Source organism: Ornithodoros turicata, chromosome 2, assembly GCF_037126465.1.
Source record: "Ornithodoros turicata isolate Travis chromosome 2, ASM3712646v1, whole genome shotgun sequence".
Classification (NCBI taxonomy): domain Eukaryota; kingdom Metazoa; phylum Arthropoda; class Arachnida; order Ixodida; family Argasidae; genus Ornithodoros; species Ornithodoros turicata.
The window spans coordinates 101,035,768-101,062,668 of record NC_088202.1 but is presented as its reverse complement, the minus strand read 5'-3'; the positions used below and the strand labels follow the sequence as shown (position 1 = coordinate 101,062,668).

Sequence of the window (26,901 nt, the reverse complement as noted above, 5' to 3'; positions counted from 1 at the left end):
TTCAACGTTGGGTAACGTAGTAAGCCAGTGGGCTGCTACCCTGATCTGTCCCGTGATAGTTAAGAGACATGTCGATTACATAATTGTGATTACCACGCAGCCCCACAAGCCTGATGAAGCACTTTTAGTTAGAAGAGGTGCCTCCCCTGAGTTGACTTTCGCCAGGGAAAAACCGACGGACGGACAGTTGAAATTTCTGTACATAATGTTCTACTTCTCCAATGGACTATGCTGGACTTACGAAAACAAAGAACCAAAGCAGCTCCTCAATGTTCACAGTTCCCATCCCAAGGTTATAAAGGAAGCCATTGTAAAAAGTTGCTTCGCTCAACACAAAAGGAACATTGCAGTCACTTGGCCCTCAGCGGACTACAACGGCAATTGTATACACTGCAACAGACTGATTATACTGAAGATTTCATCTGGAACCAACTAAAGGATCTTCTGGACACCAATAGCCAGGTTGCTATACAACCATAAGCACAAGCGCTTCGTAGCACTACCGTTCTTTCACAATACTCACTCTCTTGGAAAACAAGCTATCAAGAGAGGACGACGGGTCGCACATCGGGCTAATAGAAATGTCATCCTCAACCCCTTTACACAGAAATTCAAAGCACGCAAAATATCAAACAAAACACAGAAACCAGTATATTCCAGCTGTAAATCTAATGTTGTCTATAAGACCCCCTGTCATGTGGCTCATATTATATAAGACAAACCGGACGATGTGTGGTGGATAGACTGCGGAAACATGCACGTGCCGTGACGAACAAAGATACGAATTCCGAAATTAGAAAACATGTGGCCAGATGCTCTGATTGTACAGCGCATTTTGGTAAAACACGAGAAGCGCCAGTCAAATAGTAATCTGTGAAGCATTTATGATTGCAACAACATCAGATTGCATATAAGTAACCCGTCTATCGACCTCCCTTCTACGGTCCTTTACCTCCTTTCCACTTAATATGTACATTAATATTAATATTGGTGGTCTCAGTTCCGTGTTGTGCTCATCGTGTAATTGTTTTCCCCAAGCTCAGGGACATCTTCGCTTCGATTTATTCCAACCTAGAGCCGGTCTGATGGGATCTCGAGCACACATCAACATCAACATGAGGAATTATGTTAACCCAAAGCTCTTCAAGATGGTGGTGGTGGTGATGGTGAAAGGGCTTGCCGTTGTCGGCCTCACGTATGTGGGCAACGTCACGACTGACGCCCTGGGGAAATGTGCGTCCTGGGCCGACTTCTAGGGGAACTGTGCCGACATATGTCTGAAAGCGTCTGAGGAAAACCCAGGAAAAAACTCTTCAAGACCTGCTCACTGCCATGTGCGATGGCTGACGAATTGGAAAGGATGCGCCATGAAGGCATCCTCTCACCTATTGCAGACAGTGAGTGTGCCATTCCAGTGGTCCCTGTGCTGAAGGGAGGTGGCAGCCTGAACATCTGTGGGGATGTCATCTACCCAAGGTAGAGTACATGGTTGTTTCCCACAAATATAGTTACTGGTTTACAAAGTTGGGGCCGAAAAGGAATCTGCCACCAGTCACTGAATGAGGAGTGAAAGTACGGAGTAGCATCAGCTCCTGCAATTTTTCACAGGATGATGGAGACAGTACTGACAAACATTCCAGGGGCGCAAGTGTTCCTGGTCGACATTTGTTTGTGAAAAAAAAGCATCATTTCGTCGTACCTTGAGTGTGAGAAGACGAGTAACACAACGAAGTGTGTCAATCACACAACCCGAGCAGACGCACTAGCGAGACGCGCTGGGTCTGATGACACTTCGGCCCTGGCACCTCTGCCGGTTACAGCCTCCACATGTCGTCTACACATTCGCCGTCGGTGTGCCATATGTGCTCAGCAGTTCCGTGCCGAAACTACGACTTACAACTCATTCCTACGGTCTATCGACCCATTGATGGAGTTCGTCATCACTTGCCACCGCAGTCGTAAAGAAGAATCCATTCTCCACCGCCTACGACTCAATGTTGCCCATACACCCTCACTTCTCTTCAAGATGGGTCGGCTAAATTCACCAAACTGTAATGTCTGTGGAGTAGAAGCTGACATCCCACACCAGCTCCTGCATTGCCAGCAGCACTTTCAACGTAGGGACACCCTCCGTTGCCGTCTGCTCCAGATTGTCTGTAACGACTTTTCGTTGGTCGCTCTCCTTGGCCCCGTCTTGCACCCCAACCAGTGGGCTGTCACTGCCGCTCTCCTCGGTTTTGTCGGAGTCTCAGGACTCGTGAACTGCATGTAACATTGCGCTCGTGTTTATTGTCTTCTTTCTTTCTTTCCTTTCTTTTTTTCCCCGCTTTTCTTTTTTCTTTCCTTCCTTTTTTTTTGAGTCCCCCGTATGTCTTTTTTTCTTTCCTTCCTTTGTTTCGATTCCCCCTTTCCTTTTTCTTTCTTTTTCTTTCGGGATATCAAGCCGGCTCTTTGCCTGGCTACCTTTCCTTTCTTTTTTCTTAATAATCATATACCCCCTCCCTCATTTGATTCCTCAACAACAACAACAGATAAATTAATGATGATGAATAGGGAAATTCTCCACATGAAGCGCGGCCTGATTCCTCGAGAGAGAGAGAGAGAGAGAGATACACTGTAAAAAATTTCACAGTAAAAAAAAAAAAGAAACTGGCAAATGCAAGGAAAGTTGGCTGCCAAACATTGGCCGTTTTTTTTACTGTGTGTGTATAATTTGTGCCCGTGAAAAATACTGCATTGGCCAGTAATTTTAACAGGCATACGCCGTGTAGCATTACTGTGCTGTGGTCGTTAAAAAAACTGCATTGGCCAGTAATTTTAACTGGCATATGCCGTGTACCCTCATCATGCTGTGCCCATTCCTGGAGCCCCTCTTTTTTTCTACATATAGCCGTAGCAATGAGAGCAGTTTAAGTAATGACCATGCGTAACACATTGTGATGTTTGTCACATTGGGATTTATTTTCTATGTACACAGTGATGAAAATGTGCCAATCACCTCTGGCATCAAAAACATGCAAAGAGAAAGGAAACTGTTACAGGGAGCAGCGCAACTGACATGCAGTTATACTCACCGTTTATTTTTTCAAAGGAAGAACATTCGAAAGAACCATGTGCATCCATTAGTCAGCTCTGGCATCAAAACACAGCAAAGGGAAAGGAGATTATACTAACCGTTTCATTTTTTCAAAGGAAGAACATATGAAGGTGCACACAAAACGCGAAGACCGCACGGAACTACTTCTGGCAGCGTTCATAAGGACATCTGATCATGACCTTCTCGTATGTGCTGCTTCATATGTGACACTATCTCTATATTCGTAGTGAATTGACGCGAGCACGAATGGACCTGACATACTTTTGTGGTTTCGGAGAGCAAATCGGTTCGAGGCGACCGTCCTGGTGTATTCTTGTAACGTCCAAAAATGTGACATATGAGTGTTGCATAGTTCGCCGCCATGTACACACATAATGCATGACACCACGGTATTCTGCTCGCTTCATGTACACCTCTACGGTGGTCAACTAGCCCATCAGAGTGTTAAAAACACAAGGGCACCTTCCGCAACGATACATTACAATAAGAGCGCCTTGATCACCCTACGAGCTAGGAAACATGACAGACGGAGAACTACACTGTTAGAAGAAAAGGTATACAAGAGGTATAACAAAGGTATAAACTAGGACTAAGCTACCATATTTATTCCTCATCACCAACGTCTATACCCCGTTTAAACCCTGTGAGAGGTATAAATCGCCGAGGCTACACCTTCCACATCAGTTGAGGGTGTAATAAGGTACTTCTCGCTTCCGTTTATACCTTTGGTATTTTGTATACCTTTAGATATGAACCTGTGGTATCACATTAATTTGTGGTGGAGACAGTACTCAGTACTCAGCTAAGCAGTAATTTAATTAAGGAACATAGTCAGTAATACGGTTACATCGTAATTAATAGGGGGAGTGGTTTATAGCAGCGTGCTATTTGTTCCTGAAATGACCAAATCTACGCGTCCTCACTCATATATTTGCTCGCCGGGCGAAGACGCCCCACATTTTGCGAAGTCACGATGTATTATACCAGTATCTGTTCTCCACCAAATCCTCCCACGTTGCTTCTTGCGTGGCTAGTAATCTGCACGAGCTCTCCTCTATGTTTTACACAGGTCTCACCTTGTGAATATGATTTTGTGGGTTCGTTTATGCGTGCGTGTGTGCCCAGGTAGTTTCTTTCTCTCTTTCCTTCTCGCGGCAGTTGTTGTTATTAAACCACTTGTAGTTCAATATTATTTTGTTACCAGGTCGGTCAAGAAAGCGCCACTCTTATATAGCGCTGAAATAAATCGAATATTCTAGTTTTCCAAAATTACACTCCGGGTTTGAAAATATACCTTCAAGGGGATACATGTTTATACCATGAGGTGCAAATAACATACCTTCTTCAAAGAGGTATAAAATTACTATACCTCGAAGGAGGTATAGTGTTTATACCTCAAAAGGATGCGCCCTGGGACAAGCCGTTTATACCCTAAAAGGTATAAATTTTTCTAACAGTGTATAGGGAGACGCTTCACAGCAAACGCGAGCCACGAGCCATTTACTGGTGTCACATAAGTTGAATAAAAACCAGGCATACGGTGCACAACGCTCAAATCGCAAAGAACAAGATGTGCGAACAGAAATATGCTTACCTGACGACGTGCATTCTTCTTCTTCTTCTTCTACCAATGAGATAATGGCCGTGAGCCACTAAGGGAGATTGGCCAGGACAAAAGGGGCGTGAGATGTTTGTTTATGTCTGTGCAGTAATGATGGGAACTAAGGCCAAGTCGGATCCAAGTATCTTATGACATATATGACATGTGATGACTAATGCAGGAACTGGATATGCACGTATGTAGGAATATGCGTATGACGACTATGCAGGGCCAAAAGGATGGCTGTATGAATGTGTGTGTACGTGAGAGTGTATGAGTGTAGGAAGGAAGTGATTAGAAGCGGTTGGAGAGCGCGATGTAGGATGCAAGACCCGCTACCACAGCCCTATGACAGAATCTGAATCTTCTGAATCTTCTCCCCAGGAGATTCACGAGATTTACAACAACCGCTTCGTCCTCCTTCGTCAACCATCGTCCGCGCACGATGTTCCGCTTCCGGCGCTTGCGAATGGCGGCAATGCCCCGTACTTGGCTTAGCCTTGCCTCCGCATTGAAGTTTTTGGCCGGCGCATGATGATGGCGCCACCGTTTTACGTAGTTTTCGCAGTATTTGATATTACGGCAACACGCCGTCGTCAGATACTATTAAACACCTGTAGAAATCATAGTATATTTTTACAGTGTACATGATGACGATGATATGGGGATGGCTTCCGCTCTGATTCCTCAAGCTCTACGAAATGATGCATTTTTTACGTATACAAGGGTTCACGTGAAGGGGACGTGCGCACAGTAGAGAGTTTTAGTACGTCGTAGGCAAAGGTGATAGCGTACGTAACAGATAGCGTTGGTGGTTGTGCACACTGCGCGAAGCTCTCTTTCTGCTATGGGAGTGCGCAGAACCATCAACGCTATCCTTTACGTACGTAAAGGCGATACCATTCACTAAAAATCTTTATTTATTTTGCACGGTTTTATCTATCGTTATGTCTGGTGTCACATCGTTCACAGGGGCAGAGTTCCAAAAACCGACCAAGGAGAAAGACTTTCGAACTGCACCGTACAAGCCACAATATAATGGGCTTCCAATAACCGGGCAGTTCGCTATGGGAAAGACGGCTTGAAACACATGACATGGGAAAGCCCTAGGTTGGCAAGATGGTTGCACCTCCACCACAGGACGTCATCGGGAGACTCAGTCCCGGCGGATCTTCTGCAGCCTGCAGACCGAAAACACGACTAGATATTCCCATGATGAAAGTGCAGTATAAGGTGCACCACAGGGGAAGCTGAATGGATGCCAGGTCTGAAACAATGTTTTCATCCTAAAGTTTAGGACTGCCCCACGTTACGTTGCATGAGATGTTGTGAAGCTGGAGTGGAATCGATCAGCGAAAGTCATGACTCTCTAGGCACTGTTGCCGAAACACCATGACCAACTGCGACGTCGCCACAATGAAGAGCCTTCAAGATTTCAGAGATGATTCCTTCCCAGAGGACTGGGTCACGGTGTTCCAGCCAGTATTCCCGACGGAAACTACAGTTGAAAAACCAAAAGCTGTCGTGCACGCAACAGTGGACCCTTGGTAAGTGCGGACATGTTTCGCAATGCCCTTTAATGCTCTGCGGTGTCTTTATGTTCGTCTGTCCACAATATATATTAGAACTTGATTTTATTAAGACACTAAACCGCCGCGCTTTTCTTACCTCCGTAGGACTCCCCTGCAATGTAGAGCTCTCTTTCGTTGTACTTGGGAAACAGCTTTAGGAAGGCCTTCAAGAATTGTCTTAGATCCTTGGTGATGTCCTTCAAGCTTCTGGAATAGCCAGCCTCGCTTTTTGTAAAGCTGTAGCCGGCACCCACCGGTTGGTCCAGATAGAGCACGTTGCATTCCTTTTGTAAGGTATGCTCTCTCTTGAACAGTTCACCGTCTCTATTGATACCAACTGGACCGTTCTCCAGAAACTGTCCGAACAGAGAGGATGTGCCTGGACCCCCTTGAAGCCACAACACTAGTGGTGCTGTCTCAGGTTGATTCTGTTACAGGACGAAATATTTTGAGTTGCAGTGAAAAGCGAAACGCGCAAAAGATAGCAGCCGCACTGGAATATTACATCGAAGATGGTGCGTTCAGTTGTCTGTTTGTAAGCGTGCGTTCAGTTGTTTCATTTTATTAGTAGAATGCTCTGAGGCTATTAGTCTGAGGGCGGTGCGCAATATTGTCTAGTTACTGTCACAACTGCAATTTGTAGTCTGCCATACAACCAATTTGACAAATTTGATTATAGTAACGCTGACACGAGACAAACTTGCCCATGCTACCTTCAATTTAAAATTTACCTTAAAACAATATTATATTAGCATTATGTCTAAACAATTGGAAACCCTGTTCAGGCATTTCCAAAACCCCGCGTAGGAGGCCTTCGCTGTAGTAGCTTATCCAAAATCCCAAGCACGAGGGGCTGTTGCAACACATTGGGGGGGGGGGGTTATTATTGCAGCTATGTCATGACAGCTCAACATATCATTACCGACATGTCAAAACAGCTGAAATACCAAGCCCTCCCCACTCCCTGTAGGGGCTGCACAGGTAAAAACGTTAGGGGTGTCGCCAAACTTCTGGGGGGGCGGGGGTACAGTGTGTGTCGGGATGAATCACTGCCTCGCAGGAATGACAGCAGTGCGTCTCAAGTAGCGCCTCTCTCTGATCATTAGATTCTGGAGCGTATAAGGACCACCTATCTGACCTACGCGTTGCGATGATCTTGTGCCCGTTCCTTTACCAGTGATCATAGCCAGATCAATATTTCTTCCGGAGAGAGCAGCTTTTCATTCTGCACTCGTGATAGAGATGCTGTTGGTACGTTGGTAAACCGAGCACCTCGTATCACTTACGTGTAAGACCGGTTCAGTTTAGAGGTCCAGTAGTAACCTAAGAAATGTGCGTGTGCTTGATGTTCACTGGGCTGACAAGGTCTCCACAAGATGGGAACCAAACTGTTCTTGCTGGAGAGAGGACAGCGGGAAGGAGTGGGCGACACGGTGTGTGAGCGCGTCCTGCACTCTTAAAGATGGGGGGGGGGGGGAGGGGGTAATGGCAGGATGAACTTTACCGCATAGCACGCTCCTAGCCAACCACTGAAAATGAAATTTGCCTGTCTATTGACATCTTTTGGACATTCTTTGGCTTCTTTGGCTTTTCTTTTGACCTTGATTTCCTATAGACAATTGTCCAAACAACTGCTTTAGACGGCCTTTGGCCTTTCTTTTTCCTGAAAGTCTAAAGAGGTCGAGCCAAAGGAAATCTATTGACTGCCTTTGGATTTCCTCTTTCTTCATTTTCAAAAGACAAGTCAATAGGTAGTCCAAAGAACGATCAAAAGAAGGGCATTCCGAAGGGAATGAATGAATAAATGGAATTCCGAAGGAATTCCGAAGCGTGTTGTCTTTCAAAAGGAAGCCTAAAGGAAGTCCAGAGCGGAAATGTCTTGAAATCTTTTGGACAAATGTCAAAAGGAAGTTTGTCCCAAATAACCATTAGTTGTCCAAAGCAATTCCAAAGGATTTTCCATATAAAATCTATAGAATTTCAATATCGTGTCTATTGACTCTTTTGACTTATTTCGATAGAATTTCTACAGCATGGACAAATATTTTTTCATAAGGAATCTAGCGGTTTTAATCGCTTGGATATAGAAAGATATCGTTACTTGCCCTATCGTTACCTATGTTGAGAACGGGAGGCGTACGCCTTTTCGTGACACTTATGCTGTTCATAATTGTCACCAAAAAGGCGTACGCATCCCGTTTTCAACAAATCAGGAACAAGTAAAGATATCATTCGAGATGATGGTTGGCTAGGAGCATGCTATGTGGTGAAGTTCATTTCTAAGAGCGTAGGTCGGCTACAGGGCGAACGGTGCCGACATTCGTCTGGGAAGTCTGCCGGAAAACCCAGAGAAAACCTTAGACAACGCGACCGGTGGTAGGATTCGAACCCACAACCTAATCTGCCGCACGACCTTGGACCACCAGCGAGCGGACGCAATAACCCACTGGGCCATGCCGCTAGTCGCTCAGTGTCTGCAGAGCGCGTCTCACGTGATGTCGTCCACGTCGACTGGCAACACGACGGCTGCGGAGCTACAGCGTAGGCGGTGTGCTGCGGAGCGTTCGCGAAAGTATAGATATGTAACGCCAGTGCTGCGGGAGATGCAGACGCGGCGGCCGAAAATGGGGAACGTAAGCGGCGTGCGACAAATCGTGCCGATATTACAGATATTCAGAAATGCGCACCAAAGAGTATACAGGGTGTCCACGCTAAGTGTGAACAGATTTTTTAAAAATATATACAACACTTTTCCAAGATGAAATCAATTGCAATATAGCATATGCTGAAGGGCACTCCCTAGCAGGGCATTAGCAAAGTCCAAAGGCAATGTCTTAATTAACTTTCATTAATTAACTTTTTAATTATAAAAGCTACAAAGTTGTCCCAATGAGAACATCTGTTCCTTTCGGTCACCTGATATCGTAGCCGTTTTCAGAACAAAAATCCGTTCGATAGATCGCCCGCAAAAAATTCGTGAAGGAACGCCATTTTTTTATTTAATTTGTTCATTGCGCTTCTTAGAAGACGCGTATTTCCTTCATCCCCAACGGGAGAGGGGAAAGAGCACAGTGCCGCCTCATGGGTCGAAGATGAGCTTTAACTTGCGGAAACAAAACAAAAACAAATGTATCGGGTGACTCTATCGGAACTGGCCTTATCTTGGGTTGCATTTTCTGTTTCCTTTTACTCTTTTTCCAGGACGCGAGAGGCGATAGTGTGCTCTTTCTCCCTCTCACATTGGGGGTGAAAGAAAGACGCGTCTTCTAAGAAGCGCAATGAACAAAATAAAGAAAAAAATGGCGTTCCTTCACGAATTTTTTGCGGGCGATCTATCGAACGGATTTTTGTTCTGAAAACGGCTACAATATCAGGTGACCGAAAGGAACAGATGTTCTCATTGGGACAACTTTGTAGCTTTTATAATTAAAAAGTTAATTAAGACATTGCCTTTGGACTTGGCTAATTCCCTGCTAGGGAGTGCCCTTTAGCATATGCTATATTGCAATTGATTTCATCTTGGAAAAAGTGTTTTATATATTTTTAAAAAATCTGATCACACTTAGCGTGGACACCCTGTATAGTGACTTTAAGAAGAAGTTAACGCGTCTGCAGCGAAACTAGGATTGCCACCAGGCCGGTATTATACCGGCACGGCCGGTTATTTGCTCTCTCTGCCGGTTGCTGGTAGGAAGGTGATACCGGCAGCCTTTTGCCGGTATTTGGGCTCAACACCTTTCATAGGGGCTTTTACGGGGTTTTCCTTTCAACATTCCACTGCAGCTTGAATAAATCTGGAGCACAGACCCAACTCCGTAGTCACCAGTCGTTTTCTTAGTTATTCATTATTATTATCATTGTTGTCTTGAGCTAGTACGCTCGTTCTTTCTCTCTCTCTCTCTCTCTGTATACTGTCCACCCCTCACTTACTTTCCCTTTCCCACGAACATTTCCTCCTTTCCCTCTATTCCACCTCCTCTCCCTCAGTCGGTATTTTTCACTACGAAAGGTGGCAACCCTAAGCGAAACCCGTGTTTCTACACGAGGCCCATGGCAACATATCGTTGGGTTTGCCACTGGGCCGCACGCAAATCATGTGCGGTCACAGCGGCGGGACCGTCCTTCGTCTGCTGCAATGCTATCGCATTTCTTACGCGTTCGACAGTGCGCCAAAGAATACAGCGATTTTTTAATCATTTTCATAATTTTCATTAAAAAAAATTACGTGAGCAGCATAGATATCGTTTTTGCAGTTGAGTTATACTGCCAGGTAGACATCCTCTGGATGACAGTATGTGACTACAAGATGACTAATTACCTAAAATTTATGAATTAACTCTTTAGGGAATTTCGGACAAAAGCGAGATACCAGAATGCGACAAATCCTCGTTAAAAGTCATTTTATCTTTTAAAAATCCAGAATCGAGTGCGTGCCTTGCAATATTCATCGCTTAATTTCGCTATGCAAGTGAGCTGAAACCGAAAAAGCGCGCCTCAAGAGCGTATTACCTTCCCCGACGGAGGCTTCTCTGGTCTCGCAGGCGGTTGTGGTGATGGAACTGCTTGCCGTAGTCGGCCACGCTCAGGTGTGCAACGTCAAGACTAGTCACAACTATCGCAAGGGGCATACCGTGCGTCCTGGGTCAACTTCACACGGAACTGTGCCGGTATTTGTCTTAAAGTGTCTGAGGAAAACCCAGGTGAAAAAGCAAGACAGACCGCACAGTCGGCGCCCGGAGCCGGAAAGCGGTTGATCTGGCCAGCAGATCAGCACTTACTCTAATCTAGAGTACACTAAATAGGCTACGCTTCTACGTAGCTTATTTAGTGACTCTACTCTAATCGTCCCCATCGTTTCAAAGCACGTATGGCCCCTTCTGACGTGAAATGAGCGGTGTGCTCCCTGTGCATCCGGTTACCGCGGTTTCGGTTTCGGCTCATTTGCACATCAAAATTCATGGGTGGATATTTTAGGTAATTAGTCATCTTGTAGTTGCATACAGGGTGTCTCACCGAAAAAGGGCCAGGGGCTAAAGAAAAAACGGAGTGCTCTACACAAATGGAACCAACTGTACGTGCTCGGCTGTTGTTTTTCTATCCAAAAATATTTTTTATCGCCCCTTGTCAATTAATTAGCGGTAATTAATCTTCTTTTTAATTATCGGTTTTAGCTCTCAGATGTCAATGAGGAAGTTGTAACATATGTCGAAAAAGACGCAACTGAAGTGGTTCGAGGTTGCTATGGCTTGTGGTTTCGTTTTTTCCCGGGTTTAAAAATTGGTTTCAGAAGCCGCGCGCACCACAGAGCGCACCCCATAATTCGGCGCCCGCGCGCGACGATTGCAGTGCACTCTGATAGGCGTGCCGTAAAACATGTGAAATATCTTCCTCGTGTGTGACGTGGCCCAAGGATGGTCTCTAAGCGCTAATCTCAAGGTCAATGTACGCCGGAGGGCGCTGGAATCGTCGCGCGCGGGTGCAGAATTATGGGGTGCGCTCTGCGGTGCGCGCGGCTTCTGAAACCAACTTTTAAACCCGGGAAAAAACGAAACCACAAGCCATAGCAACCTCGAGCCACATCAGTTGTGTCTTTTTCGAAATGTACTACAACTTCTTCATTGACATCTGAGAGCTAAAACCGATAATTCAAACGTTAGAAAATTAATTACCGCTAATTAATTGACAAGGGGCGATGAAAAAATTATTTGTGGATAGACCACACAACTGGCAAGCACGTGCAGTTGGTTCCATTTGTGTAGAGCACTCCGTTTTTTCTTAAGCCCCTGGCCCTTTTTCAGTGGGACACCCTGTATACTCAACTGCAAAAACGACACCTATGCTATCATACGTTTTTTTTTTTAATCTGTAGAGGTTAAAAACGCCCTGTATAAGCCACATATATTTTGCTATGTTGGTTTGTGTAATGTTATTACCGATCGAAATCTCTTGGTATAGGGAACTGAAACTGCTGCGGTGATATACCTCATGCCATTATCATCATGTACTCTATCTGGTGTTATTGTTTTTCCATCATTCACTCTTGTAGAAAGAGGAAACGAAAGTAGCTTTAAGAAAAGTTTCAAGCGCAATGCCCACTCATAACAAAAGTCATACCTGAGCTTCGATGAGAAGGAAAAAAAGATTTGAAAAGTGGTTCTTCTGTATGGTGATATATCCTGAATACGCTGTCAATGGTCCACCCGTTTCTGATAATAATTCCACCTTGCTCTTTCTAATGCCTTCAGCAAGTCTTTTGCTACCGATGTACTGAGACAGGAAGAGTGGCTGGCTTCCTTCATCTGGTGTTTGGGTTTTCTTGACGTGTCTTTTTGTGCATTGTGTCCGGTGGCTAAAAGGCACAAAAACATACACGCAGTTAACAAAAGGAGATAGTGTTTTGTGCCGTGGCAAAGGATGTCACGGGTTCGATCCCAAATCTAATGATTAGCGATGACCTCATGGCAACAGAGTAGCGTGATAGCGTTCCTACCAGAACACACATCGTGCACGGGAAGGGTTACCATTTGAACCTGAGGTTTGTCTACTGTACAACCAAGAACTCACATTGAATTTTAAAGTGATTGTATACATTGTACCCAAGTCGTCAAGCTCACTGATTTGATTTCTCTTGATCAACGGTGTTGTTGCCCCTCAACCGGGTATTACGTTGCTGAAGAACACCGAGAAAAAGTCAAAGAGGGGCCACACAGAAGGAAATATGCTCCTCCAGAGTAGGCAGGCGCGCGCGCGTGGAAACAGGCGGAGCAACATATAAACACATACACTCTGCTCGCAACAGCACAGCTTTATTTGAAAGTACAATAGTGGTAGACAGTTGTATGGTCTAAACCTAAGTGCAGAAGCACAAGAAAATGGGCCTGTATTCACGGCGCACGTATTTCCAATAATGGTGGTCATATCAGCTTTTTATACAGGCAGCATTATGAAGAAAGTAGATACGTATATTTAACTGGATGATATGCATTAAAAGCCGTGATAATCGTTATAAAATAGACGATCTACGAAACATGAAGCTTCAAATTAAATTCAGTATCCTTCGTCAGGGGAGCATCCTTCACTTTGCTAGTTCTGTCTCCATAACAGAGCGGATTTATTATTGCCCTTGTTGCTGATGGTAGGGGATTGCTTTGAAACAGCTTCATTAACTCTCCCATATCCCGATCCTGATGAAATTGCTGATCTAAAACAAAATTGTCCATCATTTTCTGTACCACGTCGGCGCGATCGAAGCCAGGATAGTGTCCGACATTTTTTAGGATGAGGAACGTGAAAGTTCTAATAGACCTAATATAGCCAACAAAGTCATCGTCGTCTGGTTCCAGCCTCCAGAAATTGCTAAGGGCTGTGTTAAATGCTTCAGCACAGTCCCATTTCAGACTGCGAAAGAAGTTCTCGCTACAAGGCATACATAGAAGAGGGTCCAACTGTCCGAGGTACACCAGAACCTTTAGATCACTATTAAGCACTTTGCTTAGTAAGTCGGACAAATCTCTGGTATAATCTTCGCTAAGAAATGTAGTCACTATTGATGACATTGTGCTGAAGGTGGCCTGCAAGCCGACGTGGAACATCACTTTAAATTCTTTACTTTGACAGAGTTTGTAGAAGTACTTGTGCTCTGGGGGAATGGATGGCTGTAGAATATTTCCGTCATATTCTGCACCAGTAAACTTTTCTAGAAACTTAGAGGTCTGACGTACAAGTACATATGATTGTAGTGCCTGATGAGTCTCAATTAGGTGAGAAGCACTCTCGAAGTTGTGTTTCGCTTGGTCGTAACCGATGAGGTCGAGGAGTCCCGCCTCGTGGTAGAGGTCAGAAACGTCCCTTTCGGGAAGAACGGGGCCGAAATGACCAGCGCCACATATAGTCCCTTGCAAGCGGAGAGGCAACTCTGCTTTTTTACGTTTCTTCGCTTCGATGAGGTGATGCGATAATGCCACAGCAACCCTTGCTGGAAAGCAATGTCAGAGTAATTAATTTCTCTGGTCTGTCATAAAAGTTTCATAGTGTACGTTTGTGTGCCACGTAAGCCCTCAAATGACGAACATGTCATGAGGGCCATTTTTAGTACATGCTCTCTTGTTTGTGCAAAGCTACCAGTTTGGTACAAACAAGCACATTGATCATCTTGTATACTATCAAAACAGAATAACGGTTTGAAAGCGTCAGAATAATCGTATTTTGAATGTTTGGCTTAGTTTAGAATATTTGAAAAGAAACTAAATTGTAGAGCACGACAGACAACAACTGTATAGCTTTGCCTACCACCGAATCCTTCACCGGCTACGTAAAAATCACGCTCATCTTTTAAAAATAGATTCCCAAATTGTTTCAGGAAGTTCATGATGTTCTTCACGATATGTTCAAGGCGTGTCGAATATCCCGTTGTATTCATCGTGAAGCTATAGCCAGAGCCAATCGGTTGGTCCAAGTACAGCACATCAAATTGTGCCTGTAGATTCTGCTCTCTTGCATAGAAGTGTCCACTGCCGTTGATTCCGACGGGGCCATTTTCCAAAAATTGTCCGAACAGGGAGGACTTCCCTGGACCACCTTGAAGCCACAGGATTATCGGTGTATTGCCATTACCGTTCTGTAAAACAAAAACAAAAAAATCATATATACGATGATGCCTTTGCCTAAGGAGATCGGTAAGTAGAACACCGGCTTTTCTTATTTATCCGAAAAAAAATCTACTTTTGAGAATTCCAGTAGGTGAATAGGTGATGAGGTCCGTTTCCGTTTGTGATTGTCCCGCAACGTGGGTTAGCAGCTCGCGCGAAAAGGGAGGGTAGCTCTCTTGACCCAGATCCACTGTGCAGGAGCCTTTCACTTAGCAATGCGCGAAGCATTAATATGTAACACCGGTGAACTCCATGCTTGGCTAGAGGCACCTCGACATGGAGTCACTAAAAAAATACCCTATATTTAATGACAATGGTATACTTGGAGAATATCTATCGTAGTTGAATATTTCCTCGCCCTCCTCTGACGCGATCCCATATTCTTAGTTCATTCACTTCTTTTCTCTTCACCAGTAAACAGCTGATCCCCTCTCACTGTCCCGTCTTGTCTTGAACAATCGTCTAGGACTTTCCTTTCCCTTCTTCTGTGAATCATATTTTCCCTCCACCTCAAGGTGGACAAAGGAGCACAGATAAAGGTGATACACAACTCATTTTCTTGAAAACGCAGCTATACCTGCTCCGACGCAGACTCTCACATCGGACGCGCGAATGCTGTCTTGCTACTACGTCAAGGAATATCCGAATTTCGAGATGTTGACGTCGCTAGGTGATCGTAATAGAAATGCCATTGCCTGTAAGGTCTTCTGTATATCAGTAAGCATTTTTACAAGGCAGTTTCTCACAGTTCTCGTGGGCATGTCGCTTCTCAGCCTTCGCTCTTGCTCGGAATTTCGGGTATCAACTCAATTGTAAAAAATGTGGCAGAATTGGCGCGAATCCTTCGCGCTATTTCACCAACTGCGATAGCTGTCTTGTCCACCTGAGATATTACAACGTGAGACTGTGTTGCCCTTTGTGAGGCGCGGGGAAGGCGCTTTGCTTGATGCTTCAGACCACCGTGCTTCAGACACTCTTCCGCCGAATCCAGAATTACCCCCATTATACAACCACTTTACAGCTACCGCTGCAAAATAAATGACGACAGTGTCTGAATTTTCGGGAAATCATAAATCCTGGTCCTTGTGTTATGCCCCTTTCATCGCCAAGGAACCCCATAACCTACAAAAACACAATCTTACTTCCCAGGCAGCAACATTGGACCAATATTGGCTGTGTATTGGCGATACAGGTCCAATATGGGACGGGTCCGTTTTTCCAGGATTTCCCCCATGTTGGCTCAAACTTAGCAATATGGGCCCCATATTGCCAAGTCTGAGCCAGTATAGGGAAAATGTCGGCAATATGGGCCCCGTATTCCCCGTGTGCACCCCATATTGCCTGAAAATGCAGATAACGGGACGTACTCCTATTGGCACTTGTACCAAGTACCCAATCAACACGGCAAGTTTGAAAGTTGAAGCGTTTGAAATACACAACTCAATACGTCGTTACATGTAACAACTTCCCGCAGATGATACACATCAGGGTTGCGGAGTTGCCACTCCGGAGTTGGAATGATTCCGGAATCATTCCAGATTTATCACAGCCCGGAATGGAATTGGAACGGAATGGCGGAAACTGTCCTAAGAATGGAATGGAATTAAATTGTTTTTTTTTTTTTCGCAGGCGGAATGGAATTGGAATGGACTGGTCTGGGTGCCACACGGTCAAGGGCGAAATAACCTTGTCTTTTTGCTTTTTCCGTGATGGGTAATGTTAATCTCCTCTATAGAACTGCTGGGCTACCCAGTACGGTTACCGGTCCCTTTTCTTTTATTGATGGAATTAAAGGAATGGAATAAGGTTGCCAAGCCATTCCAGGAGTGAGAATTGGCCATACCTTTTCATTCCGAGGAATTAAAAGGGAATGGGTGATCCCATTCCGCAACCCTGATACACATAGTTCGAAACAATCCAAATATACGGCAATCCCACTGTAACATGCACTGCAACTCAACAACTCAAATTTTCACTTGCTGCAAACAGCCGCCATCTTGCTTCGCGATGCCAGTCGGTCGAACCGACTGAGAGAATGGTCGTTTGTGCGAAATCACGCGTCCTACAACTAATGCGCATGCGCGACACTCGGATCGGACGTTTCATTCGGGCTAAGATGTCGCTGGTTTCTCTAATGACGACGGAAGCGGCAGCACAATGTTTGATAGGAGGGGATGTCTGTTCTGTAATGATAGGTGCTTTCAGTTTACTGCAGGCAGTGTGAGTTGCTGAGGCGTATGTCCGTCACCGTCACGACAGTACTTCGCTCCGTTGTACTCAAGGAGCGGGTTGGAAGTTGCTGAGTCATATACTAGTGTAGTCCCAATGAAGATTTCTGAGGGAGGTTTCGCACTGGCAGTTCCTGCTCTTCGTTTTTACCACGAGGGTAGCAAGCTTACGCTTGTCTCACCCTACAGTTGGCAATACGACTGCCCGGATCCTGGACCAAGACAGGCACGGCACCTGTTCTTTGGTTTGGTTGGTTTTAGGACGAGGCACTGTTGTTGTTGTTTTTAACGTGATGCAACGTGGACCAATTAAAAGTTTACAGAAAAATAAAAAAAAAGACGACATAAATATTATTACCGTTAGTAGTGCATATTCTACCGGAAAATACTTTATTATTAGCCGGGTGCATCGTTGGCGTTATCACAAAAAAAAATGGCGCAATATGGGCAATCTGGGCTTGCCAATGTAGGCAGCCAGTATTGGTCCAATAGGGAGCCAGGTTGCACTTTTCGTGTTGGACCAATATGGCAGCCCACATTGGTCCAATATGGGGTCAATATCGGTGTGCTGCCTGGGTTATGTCCCCACCCACCCACCCACCCACTCACCCACACAAAAATATATATATATATATACCCGAGACCCAATACTACCGGAGTAAGTAAGAAGGTATACACTGAAAGAATGGTAAAAGGGAAACTGATTGGTGACAAATATCCATAACGGAGCCCAAGAGTAGATACGTCAATTCCTTCTTTTTTCTTCTGCTTCTCGCCCTTAGAGTCTTGGGGTTTCATTTCGGATGGAAGTAAGTGTAGGCGAGGCACAACAAATTAGTGGAGCGTACACTTACCTTTGTTTTTGTGTACAGAAAAAAAAAGTTGCTGTTGTACGTCTTGTCTACGGTGATGTATCCAGAGTATGCTTCAACCCCGGCGACAGCTTCAAACAATGACACTTTGCTCTTTCTCTTTGCCGCTTCAATACCGCTCTTCTTCATGCACTGCGTCAGGTAAACAGCCTCTTTGTTGAAGTCATCGGTCAGAAGCTGCTTGAAGTAGGCTTCCATGTTTCTGGAAATATTACGTTTGAACTTGGCAGCCAGCCGACTTAGCTTTCGCAGCCAATGGTGACTTTCAAAGATATCTTTCTCAAAAGACCTAGCAGGGCGTGTACGTATTTTTCGAAACAGCGGCCTGTAAAAACTTTATATCTGCGCCATTACTGTGGCTCGACCTTCGATGTTTGTAAGTGCAGGCATTAATACGCCACATAGGCATTGATTTTGTTTATAGACAGCTCAGCAGGTGCGCAGGTTATACCAGTTCACACACCCTACGTTCAGTTATTTGTTCCGAGATTCACACTATTCATAAATGTCTCAAATATGAATCTTGGAGGGACGGAGTCGTACCTGACATGTGGAAGACTGCCCGCGTAATCCCGGTGCTGAAACCAGGAAAGTCACCAAGAGAACTGGCATCGCTTCGGCCCATCAGCCTCACTAGCTGTCTCTGCAAACTTGTTGAAAGGCTAATCCGGAACTGCCTCGACTGGTTCCTGGAATCCCGGAGCCTTCTGTATCCAGCGAAGGCTGGCTTTAGACGGGGACGTAGCACGATGGACTGCGTGATTAATGTAGTATCCCACGTGGAACAGGCTAGTGCTCACGGCCTCCTGACGGTTGCCGTTTTTCTGGATGTCAAGCGAGCCTGTGACATCACAAGTCACAATCACGTGCTTCATGGGCTTTTTACTATGGACGTCACGGGGAGAGCCCTTGGGTGGATCTCAGACTTCTTGCGAGACAGATCCGTATACGTGAAAACCTCAGAAGGCGAAACCCTCCATCACGGTACAGCAGGTGGTGTCCCACAGGGAAGTGTCCTTAGCCCGCTCCTGTTCAACGTTGTCATGGCCGCACTACCCTCTCTCCTGCCACGGGGCGTCAATGGTAGCTTGTACGCTGACGATATTTGTATCTGGTCTTCTGGGAAACAGTGGCCAGCACTACAACGCCGCCTGCAAAGCGCGCTGGACATCGTAGCCTCCTTCCTGGCAGAGAGAGGTATGGACCTGTCCCATGAAAAGACTGTGTTTTTGCCCTTCACACGCCCCCATTTGGGAAACCTTCAGCTCTACATAACTGGGCACCCAGTGAGGCGCGTTATGCACGACCGGTTCCTTGGTCTCATCCTCGACCGCAACTTATCGTGGAGAGCAGAAGTTCGCTGCTTGAAAGACAGAGCAGAGTCCCGATTGAATGTTCTGCGCTACCTTTGTGGTACCCGGTGGGGTCTCACTTCTAGGGCTCTTTTCGGTCTTCACCGGTCCGTTGTACGTCAGGTGTTGGCTTACCACCCTCCAGAACTGCATGATCTCTGTCCCACATCTGAGCAACTGCTGGAGACCATTCTTGCGAGGAGCATCAAGACGTGCCTCGGCCGTCCAGAAGCCCACATCGACTGCTCTTGTCTTCGCGGAAGCCAAGGAGCCACCTGTACCCGTCATGAGGCTCGATCAGTCTCTTAGCCACTATATGAGGCTGGCAACTCGCCATCATCGACACCCCTTAGTGCGCGCTTTGATTCGTCGTTCAGCGTCTAGGTACAGCCAAGCCGTTCTTGCCCACCGAAGCATCATCCCCAAGCACAAACCCCTGCCGAACCTGACCCACTCTGGGCCCTGCCCACATCCCCTGTCCGTGTCGACGTACCTGGAGTGTCCTCGAAGAAATCTGCGTCGACGGTTGTTCTACGGCAGCTCACCTTGGCCGTACTTGACAGTGATAGAGGGAAGATTTAGGTTTTCACCGACGCATCAACGCCGCGTTCAGGCTCTGCTTGCGTCTATCATAGGTCGGCATTTTGCTAAGAATTCATTCAACATCACATCATGGTCAGTTTTCCGCAAAGCCCATCACATCACATCACCGTCATAAACCATCACATCACGAGCCCGTAACTCAACTTCAACCTCAGAATTCATCACTTCATAACCCATCATTCAACTTCAACTTCAGAATTCATCACATCATAACCCATCATTCAACTTCAGAACACATCATCAGAATTCAACTTCAGATCCCATCGCGGTTTTGAAGTTGAATTCCTATGATGGGTTCTGAAGTCGGTGATGGATTTTGAAGTTGAAGTTTGTTATGGGGTTTTGAAGTTGAATTCCTATGATGGGTGCTGAAGTCGGTGATGGGGTTTTTGAAGTTGAACTTCAAGAAAGGCCTACGTGGGGTGTGCCCGGCTGCAGGATTACGACGCTAGCGTCCTGCTCGCCTGTGTTTGCGTGGGTTTCCTGGTAGTGGCAGCAAAAGCGTAAGCGAAGGAGGGGTATGCTGCTTGGAGGGTGCGGTCAGCCTGCACTCGGTTGGACTTGGAAGCAGGGTTTACCAATGAAGGAGGAAAGGGAGGGATGCCACGTTTGACCTCCGCTGTCGCACGTGAACTGCGGAAGGTGTATTGCTTGCGCGGTAGGGTTGTTGCACAATATTGCGCCCGTTGTTGACAGATAAATGAGCGCATAGCACATTGCGCGTTTATGTGGTTTCGGGTGACCGCTGATGGGGTTTTGAAGTTGAATACCAACGAAGGCCTACGTTGGTGTGCCCGGCTGCTCGCTGCTGGAGGATTACGACGTTGGCGTCTTCCTCGCACCTGTTAGCGTGGATTTCCTGCTAGTGGCGGCGAAAGCGTAAGCGGAGGAGGGGTATGCTGTTTGGAGGGTGCGGTCGCCTTGCTCTGGGTTGGGCTTGGAAGCAGGGTGCACCAAGAAAGGAGGAAAGGGAGGGATGCAACGTTTGACCTCCGCTGTCGCATGTGAACGGCGGAGGGAGGTATGTTGCTTACGCGGTAGGGTTGTTGCACAATGTTGCGCCCGTTGTTGACAGCTAAGTGAGCGCATAGCATATTGCAGGTTCATGTGGCTTCGTACGATGTCTTTGCCTGCCGGCACACTGAACGTTCAGATGACTTCGTACGATCGCCGTGTCTGCCGGTACATTGCACGATCATGTGGCTTCATACGTCTGGCTTTTCCGCCGTGCCATTTTTCACTCGTGACGCGGGGGTATTAGCTTCGGCATCGGAATACATCGTGGCCAGCCACTCAGTATTACATGAGTTCTTGTGACATGATGCTTACTGACACTGGAAATAGCCGTCACGAACGAATTCAGCGACCTGTAATCACCTTCGCTGGACATATGTTTTTACTCTAATTCTTTCATGCAATACACCACTGCAGTGGTTCATCCGGAATCCCAAGCAGGGGGCGTAGTCATTATTACCGCTACTTGATAACAGCTTTACACGTATAATTACCGACATGTCATTAGAGCTGAAATGGCAAGCCCCCTTTTGCAGGGGGTGTCGCCAAACTTTTTTCTTTGGGGTGGGGGGTGTCACAGGGATGTATCATGGTCTCGATAAATCACTGAGACCAAAAACTGAAAATCTGTCCTCGGAAAAGTGTAACCCATTGTATTCTTTTTCCTCCGAGAAGGGTATATACGGACGAACACTAAGTGAATTCTTAACGACTGAGGCGTTTGGACACATGTAATACATACAGAATGTGAGGCGCAAGTTAAAATGAAGACTGCAAGGAGCCCGGAAGACGACCAACTTACAGTCCGTGAAACAGTTTCTTTTCCTCTCTCACAATCTCTAAATAAATACGTGTCGACACAGTTTACAACAATTCCAACTCTTACTCGTTTTTATTTGATGTTTGAAACAACCTCTCATCATAATCTCCTGACTGTAGTGTTAGTCACTTTTTGAGGTAACTTCGCAAAAGTATCATGAGCAAAGTTAGAAATTTCTATTTTGCTTCACGTCTAAGCAGGCAGAACGCACAACGCGGGCTCCTTTCTTTTTATGTTGCTGCTGAAAAATCCGACGACAGTGACCCCGCCTCTTGCACGTGCGCGGCGCCAGACGCCTGTCTGCTCCCCTTGTTGCAGCGCGATGTACTGGATGTACGCAAACGCAATTCCGACGTGCTTCTGAGTTAGGTCGCAGCAGAGCGTTCGTTTGGAGTGCGTGGAGTGCATTTTTTACGGGGAAGGTGATAAGGCCACTGGCAAGGTTCTATGAAATGCGCGCGGAAAATGGGAACTCGCAGAACTCCAATTCCAGAACTCCAGAATTCCAATTCTCGCTTTGTGCCCAATTGACAAGGTATATTCGGAACTCCGCTCCCAACTTAATTTCGGCAGCAAGCAATCTTGGTAGCAAGAACTTTCATTTCTCACTTAATTTCATTTTGATAACTTGAGGGTTGTAACTTCATTAAATATTTAGCTTAATGACGTAACTCGTAACTAGCAACTTTTGGGTGGTAATTAACTTCCCCGCCTCTGCTGAAATGTACTTTATTGGCGATGAATATCTAAGAAATAGCAGCTGCGTGCTCTGATGGAACACTTGTGTCCGATGGATGCTACATGCATGCCGAACACATAATTCCCCAAAACATGACCTATGCACCTCAGATAAATAAGAGACCTATAGTGACCTCTGTGTATTACATTTAAAATAAAAGACGTCCACAAAAACAACGCCAGCCCGATCTTGTCCTATTTGGATCCCAATCACACAAAGGAAAAATAAGCAATCTAAGAAGGCACAAAATATGCCTAATAAAGCACACTTCGTCAGCACGACAGCAATCTACTGTCGTCTAGCAAAACGCGCGTACGCGACCGAAGGCGGAGGCTCAAATCCAAACCCATCCAATATACATATATACGCACATTATAGCTGTAGGCGAGCAAATGAGTCAAACTGAACAACCGCAACGTGCAGGGAACAACCGCAACGTGCGAGGTGCAAATCGCACATCGATCTAATCTACCGCTCACATTCGCAACATACTGTTGCCTCCGGCTACATGACATTGCCCTCCGTGCCCCACTACGCCAGAGAGTACCGCGTTCCAAACACTTTCCCTCCCTGCGACCGCCGATACACAACAAGGGGGGAGGGGGGGGGGAGTCCGCCAGGCATCTGCAGTGTCAGGCCCATACGCCCACACCAGGCACGAAACGCGAAGCGTTCATGTTCGCTTGGTGTACTCCAATACACATTTGCCATTCACTCCGCACGCGTTCGCACAAGTAACAGTCACGACACGTGAACGTCATACATCGACTAAACATTGTCGGCTTCAAAACCTATTATGAGGACTTCGAAACCTATCCGTCATCTTCAAAATCCATCGCGCAGACTTCAGCTTCAAAACCCATCCCGCTGACTTCCCCTTAAAAACCATCGCGCTGACTTCAAAACCCAACACACGGACTTCGACTTCCAACCCCACACACGCTAACTTCAACATCAAAACCAATCACGCTGACTTCAACTTCAAATCCCACCACACTGACTTCAACTTCAAAACCCATCACGCGGACTTCAACTTCAAATCCCACCACACTGACTTCAACTTCAAAACCCATCACGCGGACTTCAACTTCAAATCCCATCACACAGACTTCAACTTCAAAACCCATCACGCGAACTTCAACTTCAAAACCCATCACGCGGACTTCAACTTCAAATCCCCATCATAGCCCTTCATTCAACTTCAACATCAACTTCACCTCACATCATAGCCCTTCATTCAACTTCAACTTCAACTTCACTTCACATCATGCCGTTCATTCAACTTCAACTTCACATCACATCATGCCCTTCATTCAACATCACATCATTCTCTATGAGGTGATGGTGAATGAAGTCGGTGAAGGCCATCATGAATGAATTCGCCGACCTATGGCGTCTATGTGATCTCGCACTTGTCACCTGAAGGATGCGCAAGACCCTCACATCGCACGGCGGCGGCGGCAGCGGAACTGCACGCGATTTGTATGGCGCTTGTCTTCATTGCATCCTCTCCATCCCCAGCTCAGTGGTCCATCTACACCGACTCCAAAGCCGCCTTACAAGTCCTTCTCTACTCTACAGGATCGGGATGTCTGTCTCCAATGGTGGATGACTTCCTTGAAGTGTACACCTCTGCCGTATCACGGGGACATGACATCCAGTTGCAGTGGTTCCCTGGCTATTACGGTGTCCCCGGAAATGAGGCTGCGGATGCAGCTGCCAGGCGTGCCCATCTAGCGCGTGGCGTTCGCACGCGCCCCGTCTACTTCACAAGAGGGGATGCAAAGAGCACGATAAACGCAGTAGTGAAACGTCTGAGCGGAGAACACTGGCGTCGATGCGTCCCAGTTAACTCACAACTACACAAAGTTGATCCAGACCTGCAGTTTTTAATGCCCCCAGCGCTCCCCCGGGCGTTACCTCCATCATTCACCTGCTCCGTCTCAATGTGCCATATACCGGCCGCCTCCTCTTTAAACTTGGGAAGGTTTCCACACCGAATTGTTCTGAGTGCGGGGTATTGGAGGACACAGAGCATGTTATCGAAGCCTGCCCTCAATACAGGGCGCCTCGTCTTTCCCTTGAGGCGGCACTAGCCCGCCTCGACAATCGCCCTTTCTCTGTTGGGAAGGTTCTAGGCTGCTGGCCTGCCCAACACCAGGTGCCGTCATAGCGCGCTCTTGTGGACTACCTTACAGCTTCGAACTTGCTTGACACTCTGTGACAACTTCGGTGACATTGTGTTCGCACTGTATCTGACATTGTGCAGTGAGTGTTTTTCGGCGCCCAACGTCTCCCCCTTTCCTGTTTCTAGTTGTTTGTTTGCTTGTTTGTTCTTCTCTTTTTCGTAGCTCACCCTTTTCTTTCTTTTTTTTTCCTCACCCACAAACGGGTTTTGGAGTAGCAAGTTCTGACTGGGTCGGGACTAACCTCTCCATATTTTTCTTTCTTTTCCAATCCAATCCAATCCAATCACACTATTCTTACTAGTGGATAGGGCGAGAACGACAAACTTTCGGGAACAAACGTGATTTTGGGGAACTCCATCACCAGTGGACGGATAGAAACTCATGTAACGTTCGCGAATTGTGGCATACTTATAGTGACCGGATGTCCCGATTTCGGCAGCACGGGTCCCATTTTTACGGCCGTATAGTCCCGCTTTCCCACCAGTCTGCTTGTCGAACGGCATTTTCTCCCGCTTTTGCTGTACCGTGAAAGACGGGGATAAATACCGAATGCTCTTTCGATTTTCACAGCGGACAAATGCCATCTAGTTATGGCCCGCTCCCAGCTCACCTCTTTTATCTCTCTAGCGAATGGAACAACCGTACCGTCGGACGTGATGCCTAACGAGTCATCTCCATAATCATAACTATGTGGAAACGAAAGCTCTCCTGCGAACGCTTTGTTCACTACGCTGCCCCTGTGGGAGTACATTGTCTCGGTTTAAAGTGACCGTCCGATATAAGATCACCCAGGAATCTCACTTCTGACACCATGTATCAGGATGTCGAGAGAATAAGAAGAGTTTATTAGCATGTGCACGCTATGGTGAGCTCACCGTAGTGGACGCTCCTTTTAACAACAACCGTGGCGATTTAGGCGCCCGTCATGGCAATACTGATACAGTCCGGACGCCTTTTTTTTTCCTACGCCTTTTGATTGGCTTTGGTATGCTCACTTGAACAACAACAACGACAATGAAATTACGAATAATGATGCTATGGGGTGTTTCCCCCCTTAGCATACAGGACCCCACACCAGTACATGCGGATCAATATGTTTTGATGCATTAGCATGACAAGCACGCGAATGTAGCAGAGCAGAGGCTTAGAGGTGGTCCAGTAGGCCCGTGACTGATTGGAAAGTCATCAGCGATCGAAGAGCCCAAATTGCGCCAGAAGTTCAGAAATCCAGGACCGACGACGACCGACGTAATTACTTGTCATGGTGCATTTTAGTGGCCTACTTAACAGTTTTATAGTAGGAAAAATGTGTTAAAATGACTTCTGCGTTACTTTAAAGTCTCCACACACAATGAGCGGCACGTCGGTACAGTACGCCATTTTTACCTCGGGAAGCTTTAGTTGCGTTTTAGGAGTTCACGGCAGGAGATTCCATTGGAGGAATAGTTTGATGTCGTCTCGTGAAACGTTTTTGCGAGAGGTAGACTGCGACAATGATGGTTCTGCGACCATCGATAGTGCTCTCGATTGCCGCACATGTCTCCTCCTTCTCGCTTCGTTTTGATGGGCAGATGGCATGGAGTGATCGCACTTTTCCCTTCCTTGGCGAAAAGTGTGACACCAGCCAATCTGCTCTCTAGGCGTTTGCGGAACGACATCCACCCGCATCCGCCTATCTCACACGGATCATCGGTCCACGTTTCCGTCAACCTGACCGCGTGCGCTTTCGTAAGAATTGCATCACCCTGAACGTCCTGCGTGCCCGCAAAATCTGAACGTTCGTTACGGCCATGCTCAGAGTTACGAGCAACACCAGGAGCATGATGGGAATTGATGTTCTGAGGCTGGAACACACCGAAAGGACCAAAGCCTCAAACGTACAAAGCCTCAAGTGCCTAAAAGGCCTTTTTTTAGTGATTTCCTTCTTTCATCGCCAGGAGCGCTTGTTTTCGCCATCTTCGACCGAACTCGAGAAACTTCTCTGCGAGTCGCGGACGGTACCGAGCCTCTGGCGCTCGAGTCTTCGAAACTCGTCGTGTAGCTGCTTATCTGCGTTGGGCTTGGTGTGATAGAACATCAAGTCTCCGTCGACATTAGAGATGTAGAGGTTACTCGCAACATGGCAACATAGACGAGGTGTTGTGGCTGTGACTTGCTATAGGGGTACA

General features: G+C 46.5%; 1 protein-coding gene across 3 annotated transcripts in view; it reads right to left on the bottom strand.

The window, feature by feature from the left end:
* LOC135385847 (probable serine carboxypeptidase CPVL) overlaps positions 1-26,901 on the bottom strand; it is a 33,979-nt gene that overhangs the window by 5,218 nt on the left and 1,860 nt on the right. The window contains exons 1-4 of one of the 3 annotated variants that reach the window (XM_064615415.1): positions 18,560-19,017; positions 17,999-18,218; positions 14,558-14,885; positions 13,009-14,243 (exon numbers count right to left, since the gene is read on the bottom strand). In XM_064615415.1, the coding sequence (XP_064471485.1) occupies positions 13,288-14,243; positions 14,558-14,885; positions 17,999-18,214 (1,500 nt within the window). In that variant the 5' untranslated portion in view covers positions 18,215-18,218; positions 18,560-19,017 and the 3' untranslated portion in view covers positions 13,009-13,287. Of the gene's footprint in view, positions 1-6,365; positions 6,697-12,382; positions 12,618-13,008; positions 14,244-14,557; positions 14,886-17,998; positions 18,219-18,559; positions 19,018-26,901 lie in introns of those variants that run through there. The other 2 variants (XM_064615413.1, XM_064615414.1) reach the window with 2 other exon arrangements.